The 22848-nt window shown below is 56.1% G+C and overlaps 2 protein-coding genes across 2 annotated transcripts in view; both read right to left on the bottom strand.

The window, feature by feature from the left end:
* The window catches only part of CAMKK1 (calcium/calmodulin dependent protein kinase kinase 1), a 32083-nt gene extending 31873 nt beyond the window's left edge, over window positions 1-210 (bottom strand). Inside the window, exon 1 of the mRNA XM_064378076.1 lies at window positions 191-210. The gene's annotated coding sequence lies outside the window, so the exon portion shown is untranslated. The remainder of the gene's footprint in view (window positions 1-190) is intronic.
* Window positions 211-3735: 3525 nt separating this feature from the next.
* P2RX1 (purinergic receptor P2X 1) lies at window positions 3736-22302 on the bottom strand. Its single transcript, XM_021671274.2, has 12 exons — window positions 22149-22302; window positions 12183-12330; window positions 11835-11906; window positions 11367-11436; window positions 10972-11068; window positions 10602-10682; window positions 10253-10394; window positions 7467-7594; window positions 6496-6586; window positions 6054-6119; window positions 5443-5544; window positions 3736-5321 (listed from the first exon to the last, which is right to left on the bottom strand). The coding sequence occupies exons 1-12, from the start codon at window positions 22283-22285 to the stop codon at window positions 5256-5258; spliced, it is 1200 nt and encodes a 399-aa protein (XP_021526949.2). The 5' UTR covers window positions 22286-22302; the 3' UTR covers window positions 3736-5255.
* Window positions 22303-22848: the final 546 nt, after the last annotated feature.

Below are 22848 nucleotides of genomic sequence, written 5' to 3'. Positions count from 1 at the left end.
ATTGGTCAAGCTGAACGGCCCCGCCAGCGCCGCCCAATCAGAGCCCGGGACTCTCGCCCCCTCCTGGACTCTGGGATCGCGGCGGGCGGCGCGGGAGGGGCGCTCCCTCGCCTGCTCTACGCTGACCTCGCCACGCCCCCGGCGTCCGGGGCCCCCGAAGTCCCTCCAGGCCGCGGCGCGGGGCCTTCACCTGGGCCTGCAGGGTACGAGGCTTCCTCGCCAGACCCTTTGCGCCCCGATCCCGGCCTGCGGGAGCCAGGGTGTCCCTCCCTCCCGGGCTGGGCGCGGTGCGTGCGAGGGAGGGGCGAGGCCCGGGAGGAAGGCCTTGAATGGCAGGCCCAGAGTGTAGCTGCTGCGGGGCGGGGGCAGGGAGGCTGAGAGGTGGTTCAGCATAGAGCGAAGTGCTGGCTCGGGGAGCAGGCGACAGGATGGCCTAGCGGGGCCCCAGGGGATGGAGGGAACTCAGCAGGGCATGGTGACCTTCCCCGTGGCTGTTCCTGGGGACTCTGCCTCCACCTCGTCCCCTGACGCCTCCGGGTGTGAAAACTCTAGCATTACCCCTTGCCCCATGTCCTTCCCCAAACCTGACCTCCTGTGTCCCGGTCTGGAAGTGGAGCCAGGAGCCTGGGAGTCACCTGCAGCCTGTTTCCGGCTCCACCCAGCCATCTCCAGGTCCTGCCATGCTGCCTCTTAAGTATCCCCGGAATCTGCCCACTCCTCTCCACCCCAGGTCCTCTCCCTTAGCTCAGGCTACCACCACCTTGCCCCTGATTGCTACAGCAGCCTCCTCACTGGCCTCCAGCCCCTTTCAGTGCACGTCCTCCTAGCCTTTCTCTACCTGGCAAGTTTTCAGGAACAAAGTCCACAGAATTAGCTCCTGCTTAGGCATCTTCTGTGGCTCACGGCTACCCTGAGAATAGGTCCGATCAAGCCCTGTATAACCTTACTCCCAACCATCTGCCTGTTTAACGCCTGCTTGGTCTTTCAGGACTCACTTCAATGCCCCTTCTGCCAGAACCTTCTCCATACCTCCCCACTTCCCGCCATGGGTTAGCAACCTCTCCAAGGTACTGCTTGTACCTGACATCTGTTTACCTGCCTGTTTGTCATTGGGACTGGGAGCTCCTATGGCAAGCGCTGTGCCTGATTCATCCAGCACACAGCCTGTCACATGGCATAGGTGCTCAATGGGTGATTGTTGAATGAACAATTCCAGCAACTTCTGGGTTGTGGCTTTTGCCTTCATGGTTCAAGATAGCAGCTAGAGCTCCAGCAATCACATATGCATTCCAGGCAGTAGAGTGGAGAAAAGGATGAAGAGGGCAGAGGGTCTGCACCAGCTCTCTTTTCAGGAAAGTTCCCAGAAGTTGCCACGTGACACTTTCACACACACCACTTGAGCTTAGTCACGTGACCAGACCCAGCTGCAAGAGGAAGCTGGGAAATGCAGCTTCCGTTCTGGGTAACCACATGCCCAACCAAGAACCAAGGACTGAATTGCCATAGGGATAACAGATATCCCGAACAACTAGCTGACTCCACCTTTGAGAGGGTGGATAGATGGAGGGGCAGAGCACGACTGTATGCCAGGCTCCGTTTACATGTCTTTTCTCATCCCTACTAAAAGCTACTATTGGCCGGGTGCGGTAGCTCCTGCCTGTAATCCCAGCACTTTGGGAGGCTGAGGTGGGCACATCATTTGAGAACAGGAGTTCGAGACCAGCCTGTTCCACATAGTGACACTGTCTCTATTTAAAAAAAAAAAAAAGCTGTTATTATCCTTGACTCACAGAGGAGGCTTGGAGAGTTAAGCCACTTCCCCAAGGACACACAGTGAACTGTGGCAGAGCTGCAGTTGAAACCTGTCTTTTCCTCGCACACCAGACAGGCTGGAAAATCAGGAAAGGGTGTGTCCTAGGAGCTGCTGGAAGGAAATCTTTTCACAAGGAGGGCTTGGACAACGATGCCAGATGCTGTCAGGCCAAGCAGGATATGGGGCCAAAGAGTCTGCCTAGATATGGCAACCAGGACACCGCTGGTGACCTTGGCAAGGGCATCGAGGAGAAGTGGTGGGTGGAGGCCAGTTGCATAGGGAAGTGTGGACTGGTCTTTCTGGAAGGGTTGCAGCGAGGGGAGAGTGGGCAGAGCTGCTGGGGAACCTGGGCCAGAGGAGGCAGAAGAGGGGAGCAGGTGTAGGGCTGGGAGAACGGGGGTGGCTTCCGCTGTGCAGCCTGTGGCTGGGTAATGAGGCCGAATACAGAGGAAGGGCCCTTTTCTGCTCACTCGGAAGGGAAGGGGGCAGGGGGTGCAAAAACAGGTGGGCCTGGAGAAGGAAGGGAGGGCGGAAGAGGGAGTTCCAGTCTTGTAAGTGATGGTTCTTGGTTGGGGAAGAGGGCAGAAGGCCGAGGGCCTGAGGGAGACAGCAGGGGTTGGCCTGTGTCATCCAGTCTGGCAGCCACTAGTGATCCGTAACTATTTAAATTAATTACAAGTAAACTGACCAGTCACGGTGGCTTACGCCTGTAATCCCAGCACTTTGGGAGGCCGAGGCAGGTGGATCACCTGAGGTCCGGAGTTTGAGACCAGCCTGGCCAACAAGGCGAAACCCTATCTCTACTAAAAATAGAATAAAACTAGCCAGGCGTGGTGTCGGGCACCTGTAATCCCAGCTACTTGGGAGGCTGAGGCAGGAGAACTGCTTGAACCCAGGGAGTGGAGGCTGCAGTGAGCCGAGATCGCACCACTGCACTCCAGCCTGGGTGACAGAGCAAAACTCCGTCTCAAAGATAATTATCATTATTAATATTATTAAAAGTAAATAAAATACAAATTTCATTTCCTTGGCTACACATTTCCACCAAGGCCACCTGTGGCTATTGGGTACCCAGTTGGACAGCACATATAGAGAATGTTTCCATCATTGCAGAAAGTTGTTTTTTTTTTTTGAGACAGAGTCTCGCTCTGTCTCCCAGGCTGGAGTGCAGTGGCATGATCTTGACTCACTGCAGCCTCCGCCTCCCGGGTTCAAGTGATTCTCCTGCCTCAGCCTCCCGAGTAACTGGGATTACAGGTGCCCACCACCACGCCCAGCTAATTTTTATAATGTCAGTAGAGACAGGGTTTCACCATGTTGGCCAAGATGGTCTCCATCTCTTGACTTTGTGATCTGATCACCTCGGCCTCCCAAAGTGCTGGGATTACAGCCATGAGACACCACACCTGGCACATTTCAGAAAGTGTTACTAGATGGCACTGGTTTAGATAGAGCATGGTGACTGGGGGGGACGCGGCCCAGAGAGCATCTCTGGCTGTAAGTCCAGACCCCGAAGTCATGCCCAGAGCAGCTCCCTCCACATTGTCTCAGTCAAGACCTCGTCCCCTCTTTGGAATTCCCCCAGATGTCCCTCCTGGACAGCCAGCCCCTTCCTCCCCACTGTTTCACGAGGCCACTCCTGGGGTTCTCTATTCGTCCCAGTGCCAGGCCTCTCACAGCTGGGGAGGGTTAGGGAGAGTGCCGATGTCGGGGCTGTGCCAAGATAGCAGCCCGTGGACAGAGGTGAGCTGACGTCCCCACCCAGTGCTGGCCCTGCTGGGCTCAGGGCGTATGAATCGGCTCACTAGTCCCCCCCGGCAGATCCAGAGGGATCTCAGAGACTGCCCAGCTCAGCCCCACATTTCACAGACGAGCACACGGAGTCACAGAGAGGTCTGGAAAGAAAGCATGGAAGACAGAGGTCTGTCCTCACTCCCTTTATTGTACTCCGCCCCTCGCTTTCCCCAGACCTTCTGTTCAGACAGAGCCGGGCAGGCCTTGGGAGCTGGGGCTGAGCCACAGGCAGGGAGCCCAGGATGTGGCTGGAGCTCCCACCCCAACCCGAGGTAGCTGCGTAAGGATTCGTGGCTAGAAGGGCTGGCCTGGCCTGGCATTCTTGGAGAGAAGCTTTTCCCTGTGGAGGTGACGTGGCATGGACCCTGAGTCTGTGTGTGGGGGTGGAGGTGTGTTTAGATGGTTGTGTTTGACGGGCCCCAGCTGTTCACAGACACAGCGTGGAAGGACGCTGTGTGCACGTGGACAGTGTGTACTCCAGGTTGTGTGCATGACACACTGTGTGGCACGTGAGCATACGACACACACACTGGAGGTGTCCAGGACCCTGCTCCGTGTCTGCACCTGTCAGGCGGTGCAGGCTCAGGACCAAGTCTGACTCCTGCTCAGGAGCTTAGGGTCAGAAGGTTCATGATGGGGCACGGTGGCTCATGTCTGTAATTCCAGCACTTTGGGAGGCCAAGGTGGGCAAATCACAAGGTCGGGAGTTCAAGACCAGCCTGGCCAACATGATGAAACGCCATTTCTGCTAAAAATACAAAAGTTAGCTGGGCTTGGTGGCAGGTGCCTGTAATCCCAGCTACTCAGGAGGCTGAGGCAGGAGAATCGCTTGAACCTGGGAGGCAGAGGTTGTGATAAGCTGAGATTGCTCCACTGCACTCCAGCCTGGGCAACAGAGTGAGACTCCGTCTCAAAAAAAATAAAGAAAGTTTGAGGACAGTAATTCTTCAGCTTAGGTCCAAGAACGGCCTGGGGAGTTTGCCGTCCGTGCAGGTCATATGGCCAGCCCTGGGGCCTGTGGTTTCGGAGGTCTGGGCTAGGCCCAGGAGCCTGCATGGTCGATACGTTTCCCAGGGAAACCCAAGGCCAGGAAGAAACAGGGCTCAAGCAGAGCTGTCTCATAGAACTTTCTTCGATGGTGAAAATGCCCCGAGCCGTCCAATATGGCAGCCACTAGCCACACGTGTCTACTGAGCAGCCGACATCAGGCTAGTTCAACTGAGAAAGTGAATGCTGTGTTTCATTGATTTTATTTTAGTTTAATTTAGTCGCCTATGGTTATCCACTGCCACATTGGAGAGCCCAGAGCTGGAGGAATGGAGGCAGAGGGATGGATCGTGAGGGTCCAGAGACAGAAGCGTGAGGCTAGCATACAGGTGTGTGGGAGGGGCCTGCCCAGCCCCAGCCCTTCCCCACCAGGAGCGGCTGAGACCGGGGCAGGCTCCCTTAGGGGGTGTGGAGTTGGAGCCGGTGCTCAGATTGGCACACGTCTCTCCTAGTTTGCACCCTGAGCTTCTGGCAAACTGGTATGTGCCTGGCTGAGAGGGTAGGAGACTTCCTGCGGAGGAGACCCTCTGCCCCAGCTGGGACCCAGCAGGCCCCCAGCCTGAAGCCTCACGCTGCATGCAGTCGGGAGTCAGGGCTGGCATCAGGATACCCTCATGTTCTCCTGTAGGCCCAGGGTGGAGCTGGTGGCAGCGGGGTCACGCTCACCCTGTGTGTGTGGTGCAAGGTTGGGGGTCACAAGTCGGTGCTGGGGAAGCAGCTGCCCGCCCCCCTCAACACAGACGCCCGTGCGGGAAGCTCCAAGGGGTGGGCTTAGGGAGCTCCCTCACCTCCGCTGGCCGCATGTCCTCGGCATACTTGAACTTCTTCTGCTTGTAGTAGTGTCTCTTGGGCAGGATGTGAAGCAGCAGCAGGTCACAGAGGACGGTGGCCTGGGGTCAGGGAAGGGCAGGGAGACAGCGTGGGAATCCGGGGGAAGGCACAGAGCCCGCCACATCCCCGCTCAGTCCCTGATGCTGTGGCCTTGCCGGATCCCTCCTCACTGGAGGCCTGTTTCCTGGAGGGTGGATGAGGCCCTGCAGGACTCTCAGGGGACCAAGATGGTTCCACCCCGACAGAATGAGAGGGGGGTGTCATTCAGCCGCCAGGCTGGAGTGCAGCAGTGTAATCACAGCTCACTGCAGCCTCAGACTCCTGGCCTCAAAGCCAGCCTCCCACTTCGGCCTCCCAAGGTGCCACGATTCTAAGTATGAGCCACTGTGCCCCAGCTCTGGGCCTTAGCTTTCTTAGATCTGCTGTGTGTGGTGGGGTGGGCAGCTGCTGTCCCAGAAATGATAGACAGTTAGGGTCAAGTTTTAGGGTGAGGGGTGTCTTGCTGCTACTGACTTGTGGAAGAGGAGGGGCCGACCCAGCACAGTGACCCGGTGACCCCAGCACTTACCACCCCAAAGATGCCAATCCCAGAGCCGATGGTGGTCATCGTGGGGATAATGTCAAACTTCCCGGCCTGGTGGCAGGACCCAGGGAGAGAAGGGCTATCAGTTGGAAGGGGCCCAGCTGGAAGAGGGACAAGGGCACTTCCCCACCCTCAGCTGTGAACTGTCCCTGCCTCTGACTCTACATGCACCGACAGCTGCTGGTCAGTAGACCTGGGTTTTGACCTTGGCTCTGCCTCCCTGGGCTCAAGGGGACTGTGGGGAAGGCATGGCCACAGGTTGCAAAGCTCTGTCCTGGACAGCCCCCACGCCCCGTCTGTTATTAGAAGTAAAACTGCCGGATGAACCCATCTAACTTCCAGATGTCTGTAACTGTAGATGCCCAGAGGTACTCAGAGGAGCCAAGAACGTGTCTCAACTGCCACCACACTCACGCTGGACGCTCACCTTGCCGTCCACCAGGATGTCAAAGCGAATCCCAAACACCTTGAAGAGGTGACGGTGGTTGGTCCCGTTCTCCACAAAGTGCCTGGCAAACCTTGGGGAAGGGATCAGGTGGCAGGAGGGTGATGGAGGGGACTGTCTTGGGTCTGGATTTCTCAGCGGATCAGGGATGCAGGAGCCTTAGCGGTCTCTAAATACAGCCCCATCCCCAGCCCGGGCAGGCTCCCAGGCCTCATTCTGGGAAAGTTGTACTCAGCTCTTGCTCCAACTCCTTGCTTTTGTTTGTTTTTTTGGGACTGAGTCTCACTCTGTCACCTAGGGTGAAGTGCAATGGCGCTATCTCGGCTCACTGCAACCTCCTGCCTCCCGGGTTCAAATGATTCTCCTGCTTCAGCCTCCCGAGTAGCTGGGACAACGGGAACGTGCCACCATACCCTGCTAATTTTTGTATTTTTAGTAGAGACTGGTTTCACCATGTTGGCCAGAATGGTCTCAAACTCCTGACCTTGTGATCCACCTGCCCCAGCCTGCCAAAGTGCTTGGATTACAGGTGTGAGCCACTGCGCCCAGCTGTTTGCTTATTTTAAAGAGATTGGTCTCATTCTGTCGCCCAGCCTGCAGTGCAGTAGTGTAATCACAACTCACGGCAGCCTCAGACTCCTGGCCTCAAAGCCATCCTCCCACCTCAGCCTCCTGAGGTTCAACAATGACAGATATGAGCCACTGTGCCCAACCATTGCCCCAGCTCCTGATGTCAGCAATTTCTCCAGCTAGTCCTGGCCAGGTGGACCTCAAAGGGACTGAAACCCAGGGACAGGGGATCGGAGACGTCAACGTCTCGCTCCCTGCTGGCTTCCTGCATGGGGGGAAGGCACAGTGGGAGCTGCGCAGACCCTCCGCTCCCCTCTGGGGATGCTTTTTCAGCCGCGAAGGACCACCAGGAAGAATGGCTGGGGCGTGGGGCTGACAGACACCTGAAGTTGAAGCCTGGGGAGAGGTTTTTCTCCTCGTACAGCCCATGGAAGTCGTAGATGGGTTTGCAGTGTCGCACGTGCCAGTCGAGGTCACAGTGCCAGTCGATGGTGATGCCAACCATGCCGCCCTGCCAGGGACACAAGTGGTTAAGAGCTGGGGTTTCAGGATCAAAAACCCCCATCTCGGCTGGGCACGGCGGCTCATGCCTGTAATCCTAGCACTTTGGGAGGCCGAGGTGGGTGGATCACCTGAGGTCAGGAGTACAAGACCAGCCTGGCCAACATGGTGAAACCCTGTCTCTACTAAAAATACAAAAATTAGCCAGCATGGTGGTGCGCACCTGTAATTCCAGTTATCAGGAGGCTGAGGTAGGAGAATCACTTGAACCCAGGAGCGGAGGTTGCAGTGAGCCGAGATCGCACCACTGCACTCCAGCCTGGGTGACAGAGCGAGGCTCCATCTCAAATGCGGTAACAAACAAAAACCCCATCTCACAGGTGGTACCAGTTCTCTCTCAACGACAACATTTTGGAGCCAGTCGCAGTGGCACACACCTGTAATCCCAACACTTTGGGAGGCAGAGGCGGGCAGATCACCTGAGGTCAGGAGTTGGAGACCAGCCTGGCCAACATGGTGAAATCCTGTCTTCACTAAAAATACAAAAATAGTCAGGTGTAGTGGCAGGTGCCGTAATCCCAGCTACTCGGGAGGGTGAGGCAGGAGAATCGCTGGAACCTGGGAGGCGGAGGTTGCGGTGAGCTGAGATAGCACCATTGCACTCCAGCCTGGGTGACAGAGTGAGACTCCATGTCAAAAAAAAAAGAACATTTTTTATTTGAAAAAAGACACTGAGAAGCTATTTTGGGGTAAAGGTCCTCTCACCCTCTCCAGCCTTCTAATTACCAATTACCCTCCACACTCCAGCTTTCTGACCATTTCATTTTTATTTATTTATTTTCAATTTATTTATACATTTATTTTCACCTTGTCGCTCAGGCTGGAACAGAGGTGCAATCTTGGCTCACTGCAACCTCCACCCTTGGGTTCAAGCACTTCTCCTGCCTCAGTGGGATTACAGGCATGTGCCACCACACCCAGCTAATTTTTTTTTTTTTTTTTTTAGTAGAGATGGGGTTTCACCATCTTGGCCAGACTGGTCTTGAACTTCTGACCTTGTGATCCACCTGCCTCAGACTTCCAAAGTGCTCGGATTACAGGCGTGAGCCACCATGCCCGGCCTGTGAGTGGGGTTTTTTGGTAACATCACAGAAAAGGGACTGATTTCGTCCCTGAATAGGCAACTGCAGGAGCAGGACTGATAAGGAGCACGTGGTAGCAGCTGGATAGGCCTGCCACGTGCTAGGCATCGGGCATGCCAGGTGCAGCGAGTCAACTCACTGGACCCTAGGGACAACCCCTTGAGACCAGTGCCATGATTGCCCCCCTTGATGGGGCAAAAACTCAGCCCCACTGAAGTTTAGAGACTTGTCTGAGTTCCTACTGCTTGTTTGCGGCAGAGCTGGGATTGGAACCCAGTCAGCTAGTTCTGTGCTCATAGGGACTGCTTCTCTGGAGTCGCAGGTGATTGTAAGGATCTCAGGGGCACAGGATTTCTCAGGGCCATAGGCTATAGGATTCGAGCTGCTTTTATCTTTTTTTTTTTTTAAGATGGAGTCGCTCTGTCACCCAGGATGGAGTGCAATGGTGTGATCTCAGCTCACTGCAGCCTCCACCTCCCGGGTTCAAGCGACTCTCCTGCCTCAGCCTCCTGAGTAGCTGGGATTACAGGCACCCACCACCACACCCAGATAATTTTTGTATATGTGTGTGTGTATATATATATATATATATATTTTTTTTTTTTTTTAACAGAGTCTTGCTCGGTCACCCAGGCTGGAGTGCAGTGGTGCCATCTCAGCTCACTGCAACCTCCGCCTCCTGGGTTTAAGCAATTCCCCTGTCTCACCCTCCCAAGTAGCTGGGACTACAAGTACACAGCACAACAGCCAGCTAATTTTTTTTTGTATTTTTAGTAGAAACAGGGTTTCACCATATTGGTCAGGCTGGTCTTGAACTCCTGACCTCAAGTGATCCGCCTACCTTGGCCTCCCAAAGTGCTGGGTTTACAGGTGTGAGCCACTGTGCCCGGCCAATTTTTGAACTGTTAATAGAGACGAGGTTTCACTGGCCAGGCCGGTTTTTTTTTTTTTTTTTTTTGAGATGGAGTCTCACTGTGTCACCCCAGCTGGAGTACAATGGCGCAATCTTGGCTCACTGCAACCTCATCCTCCTGGGTGCAAGTGAGTCTCCTGCCTCAGCCTCCCGAATAGATGGGATTACAGGCACATGCCACCACACCTAGCTAACTTTTGTATTTTTAGTAGAGAAGGAGGTTTCGCCACGTTGGCAGGCTGGTCTCAAACTCCTGGCCTCAAGTGATCCTCCCACCTCCGCCTCCCAAAGTGCTGGGATTACAGGCGTGAGCCAGCGCACCTGACCAAGCTGCTTTTATCTAATTTTTTTTTTTAAAGCAAGACATCAACAAACATCCAGGTGACAAAGTCTGCCCACATCTGTTCATTCTGGGTACCTCCTTTGTGCCAGGTCCATGCCAGGACCTGCTGAAGACACAGATCTGACTCTCAAGGGCCATAGGATCAGGGGACAGACCCATACATACACTCAGCCCTCACCAAGGAGACAGGAGGATGCACTGGGCCTAAGCAGCCTTGACCAGGATCCTGCAGCCCAGCCCTCCCCGTTTGCCTGGCACCATGCCCCATACCTTCTCAGCCAGGGTGCTGAAGTTCTGGCCTGACTCTTGCACCACATAGCCAAGCTGGAAAACGGGGCACAGGGGGTGCAGGGTCTTGTGGTAGAGGCAGGTCTTCATGTAGGCGGCATTCACCTCTTCCACCAAGTTGCGCCTGTCAGGGTGGAAGGTGTTGACAGCAGCCGTGTGTCATCCAGGAGGGTGCCCACCACCCCCCAAAGCCTGGGGACCCCTCATGGGCTCCACAATGCCCCTTCGATTCCTTCCATGCCAGTAGGAATGGAGGGAGACAGAGACAGCTGAGAGCAGCCGGGGCAGTCTCGGACAGCCGCCTGCACTGCTGGCCGAATTTCCCACGCACCTGTTGACCTTGAAGCGTGGGAAGCTGATGCTGTTCTTGATGAAGAGAGTAAAGTTCTCGGCCTCACGGAGAAGGGCAGGGCTGGAGGACATCACACTCACTCATCCGCTCCTCCCCAGGGGCCCCCTGTGTGTCCCAGGCAGAGCTTGACATAGCAGGGGTGGGGCGTGCATCCGGGACCCTCCTCAGCCCTGGGCGGGTGGAGGGGCGGGTGTGCTGTGACCGGCCAAGGCCCTGGGGAATCTTCGGCCCAGGTCGTGCGGACGGGGTGGGGGTGGGGTCAGAAAGGGGGTAAAGATCCTTTCTAGACACTGGTCCCCCTCTGCCTGGCCTGGGACCCTGTTCTGGCTCCCTGGAAGGTCAGTGTTACCGAGGGATGTCATCGTCCACCTCCACGGGGCACCAGCCAAAGATCTCACACGTCTTCACGGAGGCGTTGAAGGCCACACACTTGCCCGTGCGGATGCCTGCGGCCAGAGAGGAACCCCTGGGTGCACACCCCAAACTGGGGGTGCAGAGGAGGCCGCCCAGGCCCCTTCCCCAGGGGCCCCCAGCGACAGGCACCCAAGCAAAGGAGCTGAGGACAGAAACGTGTCTGGGTCTGGGACAGGGCAGCCCGAGCCCAGGTGGAGGAGGGGAGAGGGCAGGAGGGAGCCCCTCTCGGAGGACGCCTCTGCGAGAGGGGTGTGGGGAGACACTGGTCAGCAGCGAGCTGGGCCTGCAGGACGCCAGGGCTGTGGAGGGACAGGAGGAGGCTGACCTTACCTTGGGCCTTCCTCTTGGCTTTTCCAGGGGTGCAGCCACTGTCTTCCTTGCATATGCCACCTTCCGGGTGCTGGGGGAGGCGAGAGCTGCTGGCCTCAGGCCCCTCCCACCCCCAGGGCCCTAGGGGAGTGTGGGGCAGAGTCTCTGACCTCTCTAGGGTGACGTTCGCTCACAGCCTCCTTCCCTGTTTCCCCCACCCCGGGCTCCTGCCCAGCCACCCACTGCCGGTGTCAGCTGGGGGTGGGGGTGGGCAGTCTCTGCACGCTGCCAGGTACACCGAGTGCTGGGTGGGAAGGCTCAGCTCTGCAGGCCCTGACAGTGACTGTGTGTGAATACACGCCCGAATTTCCACCGCCGTGGCCCCTGCGGAAGCCTCTCTGGCTTCCTCTCCGGTGACCACGGAGACTTTCCCTGCAGGTAATTTTCCCCTGTGAGTCCGGGAAGGGGCTGGTGGGCAGAAGTCCTCACCTCTGCGCAGTACCCTTGAGCCTGCTTTGGGGTCACGATGAAATTGGTCATGACCACGAAGGAGCTGTCCCCCTAGAAGTGAGGGGCACGGGAGGGAGGGGTGGGCTGGGAGCTGGGAGAAGAGCCCGAGGACCCCAGCGCTGCCCCAGCAGACCCCTAGAGCCCACAGGACACCCAGCAGCCGCCACACCCCCTGCCACCAACATGGGGTGACATCACCAGGCTGCTTCTGCACAGTATTGCTAAGGCCCGGAGAGAAAGAGGAGCTGGGCTGCTCCCACTGGGACAGAGACCCACCCGCTCCAAGACAGGCCCTGTGAGGGCAGGCGCAGCCCCAGGCCAGCTCACCTGTGCTGGGAAGACATAGTCAGCCACATCCCAGACCTGGGGGCCGAGGCCAGGGAGCTGGGTCACAGCCAGGCCCTTGAGTTTCACAGACACACTGCTGATGAGGCCGCTGGACGTCTGGTAGCCCTTCTCGTAGACAAACACCCACCTGTGCGGGTAGGGGACAGGGGGAGTTGTGGTTCTGGCACCGGCTGGACCCGTCGCCTCCTTCCTTGCGCCCTCCCCAGATGTGCCTCTGAGCCACCGCCTGCTCCTGAAGCTCCTGTCTTGGGCTAGAGGCAGGACGGCCTCCCCTGCCTCCCGCTGCCTCCGCCTGCTGGCTCGCGCCTGAAGTTCCACTGCGCTTCTCACTATGAAAACGTGAATTCAGGCTCGGAGCCGTGGCTCACGCATGTAATCCCAGCACTTTGGAAGGCCGAGGCGGGCAGATCACTTGAGGCCAAGAGTTTGAGACCAGCTTGGCCAACATGGTGAAACCCCGTCTCTACTAAAAATACAACAGTTAGCCAGGTGTGGTGGTGGGCTCCTATAATCCCAGCTACTGGGGAGACTGAGGCAGAATTGCTTGAACCCGGGAGGTGGAGGTTGCAGTAAGTTGGGATCGCACCATTGCACTCCAGCCTGGGCGACAAGAGTGAGACTCCATCTCAAAAAGAAAAGGAAAGGAAAGAAAAAAGAGAAAGAGAGGAAGGGAGGGAGGGGGGAATGGGGGAAGGGAGGAAGAAAGGGAGGGAGGAAGGGAGGGAAGGAAAGGGAGGGGAAGGGAGAAATAAATGCTAATTCAAATACTCCCTCCAATCCTTTTCCAAGAACAGAGTTTGCTGGGGCCTGGAGGCCAAGCCATTCGGACCCTAATCCTTCCCAGGGTGCTCCTCATTCCAGAGGCACCAGCAGAGCACAAAGGCTGAGAATATGGTCTTTGGTGCCTAACAGCCTGGGTCCAAATCCCAGCTCCACCTCTTCCTCACTGGGATTTGGGGTAAGCTATTCAATCCCCCTGTGCCTCGGTTTCCTCATCTATAAAACGGGAATTATAGCAGTACTTCTCGGAGTGATTGAATGAGTGAGTTCATACATGTAGAAACACTCAGAATGGGGGCGGCACAGAATCGAGGCTGTAGAGACATGAGTTGTTATTATGATCCAGCCATGCCGGGGCCCCCTGGGAGACAGGAAGGAACACAGAGCCGGGAGGTGGCCCTCTGAAGGGCTTGCAGCGTCCTGCCCCTCGGTTGAGGCGCTGTGGGAGTGGCTCAGACTGGAGGGCTTCCAGCTTTCTTGGGAAATTCTGGCCTTGCCTTCCCAGCATTGAGCAGTCCTGTTCCTCTGGGTTCTCCACTTTCAGTCTGGAAGGTTCCGTGGGGCTAACCTCCCTCTTAGCCCCTGAGTGGGCAGATGACCAAGGCTTGCCAATCAGTGTTTCATCCCCCTGGTAGCAGTGATGGGTCTACAGAGAGGCATATGACCTGGGGAGTTTCAGCAGTGAGGCCAGGACTTTTCTGGGAAGTGCCAGGAAAGAAACACCCTGTCTACTGAGTGGCTAAGCAGGGCGGCTGCGAGACAAAAACTGTGGTGGTCATCTTCGCCGCCTGATGGAGAGGGCAATCCTGACAGGGAAGCTCACCTAGAGGAAAGCCAAGCCCAGGAGATGGAGAGGGGCAGAATCCTGACAATGTTGTTTGAGCACCTGGATTCAGCCATGCCTGAAGCACACTTGAAAAATCGACTTTTGGACTTTTCAGTTACATAAGCCAATACATTTCTTCCTTTACTGAAGCCAGTTTGGGCTTGGTTTCTGTTGCTTACAAATGAAAAAGTCCTGGATCACACTGCTCTCCAGGCGGTGGGCTCCTTCCTTGAGGAAAGACTCCTTATGGAGATGCCCGGTAACGTGTGTGTGTGTTGGCATAGGGGGTGTGTGGCTGTATACCTCCAGGGCAAATCTGTGAGTGCACCTGTGGGCAGATTGTCATTCCGCTCCACTCCTTACCCTACCCCAAGCTCACCTGTCTGAGGGGAGCTCAAAGCAATGGCCCCTTCTCCTTTCCCCAGGGCTCAGGCCGGTAACAGAACTCTCCAGGCCTCTTAGTCCCAGAGTCATCTCTCTCCCCGCTGCAGGCCCCAGGAGGCCAGCCACCGATGTCCTCTCCTTCCTCCTCATGGTCCACCCACCTCTCCTCCAAGTCCCCCTCTCACCCTGGCACTGGGGCCAAGCTGCAGAGTCCGGAAGCCTCAGCTTGGTCACTGCTATCCCCTGCAGGTCCCAGAGAGTGACAGGTGAGGCATGACAAAGGCCCCTGGCTCTCAGTGTCCTGAGCCTGTCACGATGCCTGCAGCCCCATCGGGGAGAGTGACGGCATCGCCCATCCCCCTGCCCTCCTTGGGTCCCTTCCTCCAGGAAGGCCTCTGGTTCTGTGTCCAAGCCAGAAGGAGCTGATGCAGGGGGGAGGGAGCTGCTCCGTGTTCTGAGCCCCTCTGCAGACAGGCCATGGACCTCCCTCTTGGTATCTCCAACCCCAACAGCTTAGCGACCTTTCTATATTTACCTGATACCAACTTATAACACAGCCAGGGAAACTGAGGCCTGCAGGAATGGCACTCCCAAGTGTCCCCACGCTTGAGGCACCCAGCCCAGGATTCAGCCCACCTCCAACCAAGCAACACTGGCTTCCACGCGGCTCCCAGGAGGCAGAGCACAGTGGGCACACAGAGCCACGTGGAGCCTGCACGCCTGATGGGGCTGATGCACTCATCGTGCCTCTGTGTCTGCCCTTGCGGCCGCGGGTCTTGAGGGTTGGTTAAATCTGGCGTTCGTGACCTCAGCTCTTATGATAATTGAATGACTTTGGGCTGGGCACGGTGGTTCATGCCTGTAATCCCAGCACTTTTGGAGGCTGAGGCGAGCAGATCACTTGAGGCCAGGAGTTCGAGATCAGCCTGGCAACATGGTGAAACCCCATCTCTACTAGAAATACAAAATTAAGCTGGGTGTGGTGGTGTGTGCCTGTGATCCCAGCTACTTGGGATGCTGAGGCAGAGAATCGCTTGAACCCGGCAGGCAGAGGCTACAGTGAGCCGAGATTGCACACTGCACTCCAGCCTGGACGACACAGCGAGACTCCATCTCAAAAACACAAAACAAAATAATAGAATGACTATGGTGCCAGCCCACTCCTCCAAAGCCATGCCTGGATCTGGCCTTGTTATCACCACCCTGGAAGGCAACCTATAGGGCCAGACGTCAGACACGGCGTCTTCAGAAGCCTCTCCCCTTCCAGAAATAACCCCTGCCATGCTTTCTACCTTGTCATCAGCAAACCCCGTGCTGGGGCTCTCCAACGGCCTCCTCGTGGAAGAGGCCACATGCTAGAGTGGCTGAAGGTCAGGGGCCAGCCCTGCTGCTCCCCAGCTGTGTGGCTTCAGGCTAGACACTACACCTCTCTGAGTTTTCTCAATACAACAGAAGTGATGCCACCTACCTCATAGATACTTTTTACTCAAGAACTATTTAGCCGGGCGCGGTGGCTCACGCCTATAATCTCAGCTCTTTGGGAGGCTGAGGCAGAAGGATCACAAGGTCAGGAGTTCAAGATCAGCCTGACCAACATAGTGAAACCCCGTCTCTATTTAAAAAAAAACAAAAAAAAAGAAGAAGTATTTAGTGAGGCCCTACTATGTACTCAGCCAGGGCTCAGGAGACGAAGGCATCTGGGTAAATGTTTGGGGGAGAGTTTCCATGAGATCTTTTTTTTGAGACAGAGTCTCACTCTGCCACCCAGGCTGGAGTGCAATGGTGCAATATCAGTTCATTGCAACCTCTGCCTCCTGGATTCAAGCAATTCTCCTGCCTCAGTCTCCTGAGTAGCTGGGATTACAGGCACGTACCGCCACATCCAATTTTTGTATTTTTAGTAGAGATGTGGTTTCACCATGTTGGCCAGGCTAGTCTCGACCTCCTGACCTTGTGATCTGCCCACCTCGGCCTCCCAAAATGCTGGGATTATAAGCGTGAGCCACCGCGCCCGGCCTCTATGGTTCTTTTTAAGGGAATCAGCACAGTGCCTGGCACTCAGTAGACACATATAACGCAAACCTCCCATTTTCACTGTTCTCTGTTCCTCCTTCATGAACTCCTCTTTCAATGTTGATCCGGCCCCATCCCTGAGTGAGCTGCCTCAGACACGCTGTGTCCTCAGAATTCTATCTCCAGACTGCACTATCTCCTGAGATTCAATTCCAGTCATTCAGCAAACGTGGGCCGGGTGTGGTGGCTCAGGCCTGTAATCCCAGCACTTTGGGAGGTTGAGGCGGGAGGATCACCTGAGGCCCAGAGTTTGAGACCAGCCTGGGCAACATAGCGACACTCCGTCTCTACTAAAAAACAAAAACAAACACGTATTTATCCAGCCCTATTATGGGCTGTTGAACAAAGCAAACACAAAAATGAACAAAATAGACACAAATCTTGCACCCAAGAGACTTACACATGTGCTCCTGGAATCACGATGGAGCTGTGGCTGGATGAACCCATCCTGAGTTAAAAGTGCTCTTAATACCCCCAGGTAACCCACCACAAAGTCAAAGAATCCCAAGTCACACCATTGTTAAGTCCAGATGCTCCTCAACTTACAATGGGGTTATGTCCTGATACATTCTAAACTGACCCATGTGAGTGGGGGACCGTCTGTATAAATGTCCACATTTCCAACTGCTGGGTGGCTCACAGCTCCCGACCCCTTACCTAGACATCACACGGGTTCCTTGAGCTCAACTGAAACGTTTCAAAAACAGCCCTGCACTCCCTCAAAAATTAAATTTGACCCAGCAATTCCACGCCTAGGTGTATACCTAAGAGAAATAAAAACATATGTCCAGGCTGGGCGAGGTGGCACATGCCTGTAGTCCCAGCTCTTTGGGAGGCCAAGGCGGGCAGATCACTGGAGGTCAGGAATTTGAGACCAGCCTGACCAACACGAGGAAACCCCGTCTCTACTAAACATACAAAAAATTAGCTGGGCACTGTGGCACGTGCCTGTAATCTCAGCTACTTGGGAGGCTGAGGCTGGAGAATCACTTGAACCCGAAAGGTGGAGGTTGCAGTGAGCCGAGACTGCACCATTGCACTCCAGCCTGGGCAACAAGAGCAAAACTCCGTCTCAAAACAAAACAAAACACAACCTATGTCCGCACAAAAACTTGTACACAAATATTCACGGCAGCATTTTCATAAGAGCCAAGAAGTGGAAATAGCCCCACTATCCATCAGCTGACAACTAGATAATCAAAATAGAACCACACGGTGAAATACTATGTAGCCTTGAAAATGGATGAAGTGCTGATACGAGTTGCAACCAACGCGGATAAACCTTGACAACACTGCAGTAAGTGAAAGAAGCCAGACGCAAAAGACCACGTATCGTAGGATTCTGCCCACGTGAAATACCCAGAACAGCCACAGCAGGCTGTGGGGAGGAGAAATGGCGGGCGATTGCTAAAGGGTGGGAGCTTTCCTCTTGGGGGGAAGAAAATGTTCAGGAATCAGTGGTGATGGTTACATAACTCTGTGAATATACTAAAAACCACAGATTGGATTTTTATTTTAATATGATTTTTTGTAGAGACAGAGCCTCTGTTGCCCAGGCTGGTCTTGAACTCTTGGCCTCAAGGAGATTCTCCCACTTCAGCCTCCCAAATTGCTGGGATTACAGGCATGAGCCACTAAGCCCAGCCAGAATGGTATTTTTTAAAGGGTAAATGTTATGGTATATTAAATTTCTTTTCTTTCTCTCTTTTTCTTTCCTTTCTTTCTTTCTTTCTTTCTTTCTTTCTTTCTTTCTTTTTTCTTTCTTTCATTCTTTTTTTTGAGATGGAATCTCTCTGTCTCCCAAGCTGAAGTGCAGTGACAGGATCTTGGCTCACTGCAACCTCAGCCTCCTGGATTCAAGCGATTCTCATGCCTCAGCCTCCTGAGTAGCTGGGATTATAAGCACCCATCACCACTCCCAGCTAGTTTTCATATTTTTAATAGAGACAGGTTTCACCATTTGGCTGGGCTGGTCTCGAACTCCTGACCTCGTGATTCACCTGCCTTGGCCTCCCAAAGTGCTGGGATTACAGGCATGAGTCACTGCGCCTGACTTACAAAATTATTCCAGTGCCGAGTACTAACCACTATACAAACAGAAACTCAACTGGACCAAACTGATCTCTTCATCCCCCTTTAGAACTTGTTCCCCTGTGTCCTCATCATGGAGAATGGTGCTGCCCCCACCCCATCTCCCAGGCTTGGCACCTGGGCAGTGTCCTCACAGCCACCCTCGCCATCATGCCCACATTCCTTGGGTCCCTCAATCCTCCTGTCCTCCCTCAGCTTTCATCTAAGGACTCAGAAGGGCTCATGGTGGGAAGGCTGAGATGCTGGAGGAGCTGGGGCAGGTGCGGGGGGCAGCTCTGGCGCAGGCTGGGGGGCCCGGCCAGGTGGCTGATGGGACACAGGGTATGACCATGGGCCACAGAAAGGAGTTAACCAGATGGAGCATGAGCTGTCAGACAGCAGTGGCCTTGGGGAGGGGCACGACCAGACGCCAGGCCTAGGAGGACTGCTCAGAACTGAGCCCACCCTGAGGCGCCAACGCAGCCTACAGACAAGTCCAGGAGCATCTGAGCATTTATTCCCTGAACTGCAGGATCTTTGTTCTGTTCGCTTCTGTACTTTTAGCGTCCAGAGCAATGCTTGGCACATAGCAGGGGCTCAATAAACATCTGTGTATTGCATGACTAAATGAATATGGAATTGAATCACAGGCCAATGATTTGTGTTTTTACTTATTTTATTTTTATTTATTAATTTTATTTTATTTTTATTCTTTTTATAAGACAGGGTTTCACCATGTTGGCCAGGCTGGTCTTGAACTCCTGACCTCAGGTGATCCGCCCGCCTAGGCCTCCCAAAGTACTGAGATTACAGGCATGAGCCACCACGCCCGGCCATTATTTATTAATTTTTGAGACAGGTGTCACTCTGTCCTCCAGGCTGGAGTGCACTGGCGCAGTCATGGCCCACTGCAGCCTCAACTTCCCGGGCTCAAGTGATCCTCTCACATCAGCCTCCTGAGTAGCTGGGACTGCAGGCACGCGTCACCACATTCGGCTAATTTTGTTTTGTTGTATTATTTTGTAGATACAGGGCTTCCCTATGTTGTCCAGGCTGGTCCTGAACTCCTGAGCTCAAGTGATCTGCTCACCTTGGCCTCCCAAAGTGCTGGGATTACAGGCATGAGCCACCACACCCACCTAATTTTTGTATTTTTAGTAGAGACGGGATTTCACCATGTTGGTCAGGCTGGTTTCGAACTCCTGACCTCAGGTGATCCGCCCACCTCGGCCTCCCAAAGTGCTGGAATTATAGGCGTGAGCCACTGTGCCCAGCCTTATCTGAGACCATCTTAACTGGAGAGGGTCAGTTCAACTCAGCCCAGCCTTCTGGTACCAGGCCCACTCACGTCCTCCCTTGCCCAGGATTTCCTGGAAGAGCATGACTAGCAAAGACCACTGCCTCAGTTTCCCTCCTCAGGGTCTGCGTTCTCGGCATCTCAGCCTCTCTGCTCAGCCTCAGTAACTGTCCATCTCTGAGTCTCAGGACCTCCCTCCCTTCGTCTGAGTTGTGCTCTGGTGTTTGTCCCTCTGTCCAGGTCTGTCTCTGTGTCCACCCATCCCCGACCCAGGCTGTGCCCTGTCTCTGGGACGCAGGGGCCTGGCTCTTCTCTCAAGCTCCTTTCCATCCCCCGGCAATGCCCACAGGACCAGACATGAAAGCAAAGCCCTCCCCAGGAAACAGCCACATGCTGAGCTGAGTGCACTTTAGGGAGGTCCCCTGCAACCCCTGCCCCAGGGGCCGGTTAGGAAGCTGAGGTCTGAGATGCCAAGACCAGGTCCAGGCTGGGTCAGGGGTTGGGTTTGCAGCTGTGGGTTCCTGGCTGAGAGTCAGTGCAGTACTGGGCAGTGGCCAGACGAGGGCGCAAGGGACAGCAGGAGCCACAGCCCACATGTGAGCTAGGAGGCTGTGCTGAGGGACCCTGCCTTCCTTCCACCTTCTGCTGTGTGACTCGGGCAGGCCAGTGTCCTCTCTCTGAAGATGTTTCTTTCCAGAATATCAAGGCTGACTTTGGAGCCCTGCAGGTGGGTGGGTTCAAATCCCGGTTAACCTCTTACTCAGCTGTGAGATCCTGGCTAGACCCCTGTGGCCCTGGGCCCCACGGACACCGAGAAGGGCCGTGGCCATCTGGAAGCTGATGAGACAGTCTTGGGAGGGAAGACGAGCAGGAGGGCGGTAGTGAGGTCCCCATCACTGGAGGTTTAGATTCCAGTCTGGGGAGCAGCTTGGGACATAGGCTGTGGCTGTGGCTAGGGGGGGTGGGGGGAGGGGTGGGGGTACAGGGTGGGGGCTCCCACGCTGACAGCCTGTGACCCTCACATAGGAGCCCTTCACACCTGCAGATCTGAGAGCAGAACTAGGGAGCCACAGGGGCAGAGAGAGGACAACCAGCCCCCCGCTCCCACCTCTTCCAGCAAGGGTAGGCTGGGCCTCAGCAGGCAGTCTCTCTCTTCCAGGGAGGGTCAGGAGTGCCGCTAGGTGGACCTGAGGCCCGTCCTGCACCTGGCATCCCATCATAAGTGCCCGCTAGAAAGGATCTCCAGCCCCTGTGATGGCGCGGAAGGAGCAGGCCTAGCAGAGGCCTGGGGGTCAGGGTGCGTACGGAGCTCTGTGCCCTTGTGTGTGGGCTCAGCTCCAACACCGGGTGTGCTGCTGACTCGCTGTGGACCTGGAAGGCCCACTGCGCCTCTCTGGGCCTCAGTTTCCTTCACAAGCTCAAACAGCATTACAGATGTCAAATTGGTTTCTGAACGAGAGAGAGGAGGGAGGCCAAGGCTGGGGCCTGGCCCTGGGTGCACCTGGCCAGCTCTGAGCTTTGGGGAGTGGGGGCACAGAGGGATGGCTCTTTTGGACACCATTCGTTTCAGGGGGACTGGGACACTGAGGTCCTTGTTGGGGCCCTGGGTCAGCCTGCCCTGGACTCCATTTAGCAGTTCTGGTTTGGAACCGCGGTAAACATGATGTGGAGACCAGAGTCTCAGAATCACACAGCAGAGTCAGGCAGGGGCTACTAGGCACCCTGAGGCCCCCAGCAGGGGCTGAGCCCCCGCCAGCGGCCCTGGGGCCTCCAGGAGCCCTCTGCAGAGTCACTGTGAGTGGACAAGATGAACCACACACAGGGGACACGCACCAGCCACAGGGCAGACATGGGCACAGCCATATGCACACACAGGGGTCCCCCCACGTGGGCAGCCAGCCCCGTGGACACACACGGCACCGAGTCCATGCACACACCCATGTGTGTGCCAGTCTCTGCCAGGCCAGGCCTGCCTCCCGGGAGCACTGGACTGCAGAGTGTCCCCTGCTGCCTCTGACTGCACTCCCAGCCTGGCAGGATAGGTCCAGAGATGCCTGGGAAGAAACTGTCATCCCAGGGAGCAGAACTTCCGATCTCCGGCCTCTGCCTGACATGCCAACATGAAGGCACCAGGCCTTCAGGCGGCAGGGGCTTCTCTGCTCCAGGGGCCTCAAACCTCCCCGGATGCCCCTTACTTAGGCAGGGAAGGTGGCAGCAGAGCCTGACCCTCTCTGGCCTGTGCGTCCATGGCAGCCTGGTTTGGCAGGCGGTCAGGGGTCGAGGGCTCGGTGGCTGTGGTTGGTGGGCCTTGAACACCACCCCTCAAAGGAACCGCGACACTGAGCCGGTTCCTCGAAACCCGACAACTCTGCCTCCCGTTCACTGAAGGCCCCGGATGGGGCTTCCCCTCCACTGCTGGAGAGGAAGAGGCCTCCCTGGTGTCTCAGAAGGTGTCTCGGGGCCTGGAGGACAGGCCCGGGGCGGGGGCGGGGACAGCGGGAGGCGCAGGACTCACCCCACGACGTAGACCAGGACCAGCAGCTGGATCAGCCGGAAGACGACGCCCACCTTCTTGTTGCGCACCAGCACCATGCGGGGGGTGTCATACTCGAAGAAGAAGGCGGCCAGCTCGGCCCGGAACCGCCGCGCCATGACAGACCGGCGGGGGCTCAGAGCCCACCCCTGCCCAGCCTCTGCTCTCAGGGCGAGCCAGTGCCAACACCCACGCGGATGGCAGGGCTTCTGGGGGCTGCGCGGCCCCTTAGGAAGAGCGGGGCCGTGCAGGTGGGGACAGGGCCGGAGCCAGGGGTCTGCTGGAGGTGTGTGGGTTGGAGAGAGAAGCCTGGGGCGGTCGGAGCAGCTCTTGGCCCCTGGAAGGCAGGAGACTGCAGGCCTGCCTCGCCCATGGACAAATAAATTCCCAAAGATAGACGGGGCGGGGCCGGTGGGGCCACCCAAGCCCAGCCCCGCTGCCCCTCCTGGCTCTGCCTGGCCTTGCTGGGCCTCCGGAAGCAGGGGTTGTTGGCAGGAAACCGCTGGCCACCCATCACGGGGGCAAAGATAAAGCTCCCCGCCAGCTCCTCAAGTTACCCCTCCAAAACCTGGCAAGATGGAGCTCTGGCCAGGGCCCGAGGGAAGCTGGAGTCCCCTCAGGTTCAGAAGCCCCCGCCCCTGCACCCCCGTGCCCTCGCTGCCAGCCAAAATCAGCCGTCCAT

This window comes from Aotus nancymaae, unplaced genomic scaffold (assembly GCF_030222135.1).
Source record: "Aotus nancymaae isolate 86718 unplaced genomic scaffold, 86718_ANA_hifiasm-v0.15.2.pri h1tg000018l, whole genome shotgun sequence".
NCBI classification, from domain to species: Eukaryota; Metazoa; Chordata; class Mammalia; order Primates; family Aotidae; genus Aotus; species Aotus nancymaae.
The sequence above is the reverse complement of the archived record's forward strand: the minus strand, read 5'-3'. Positions and strand labels throughout refer to the sequence as shown.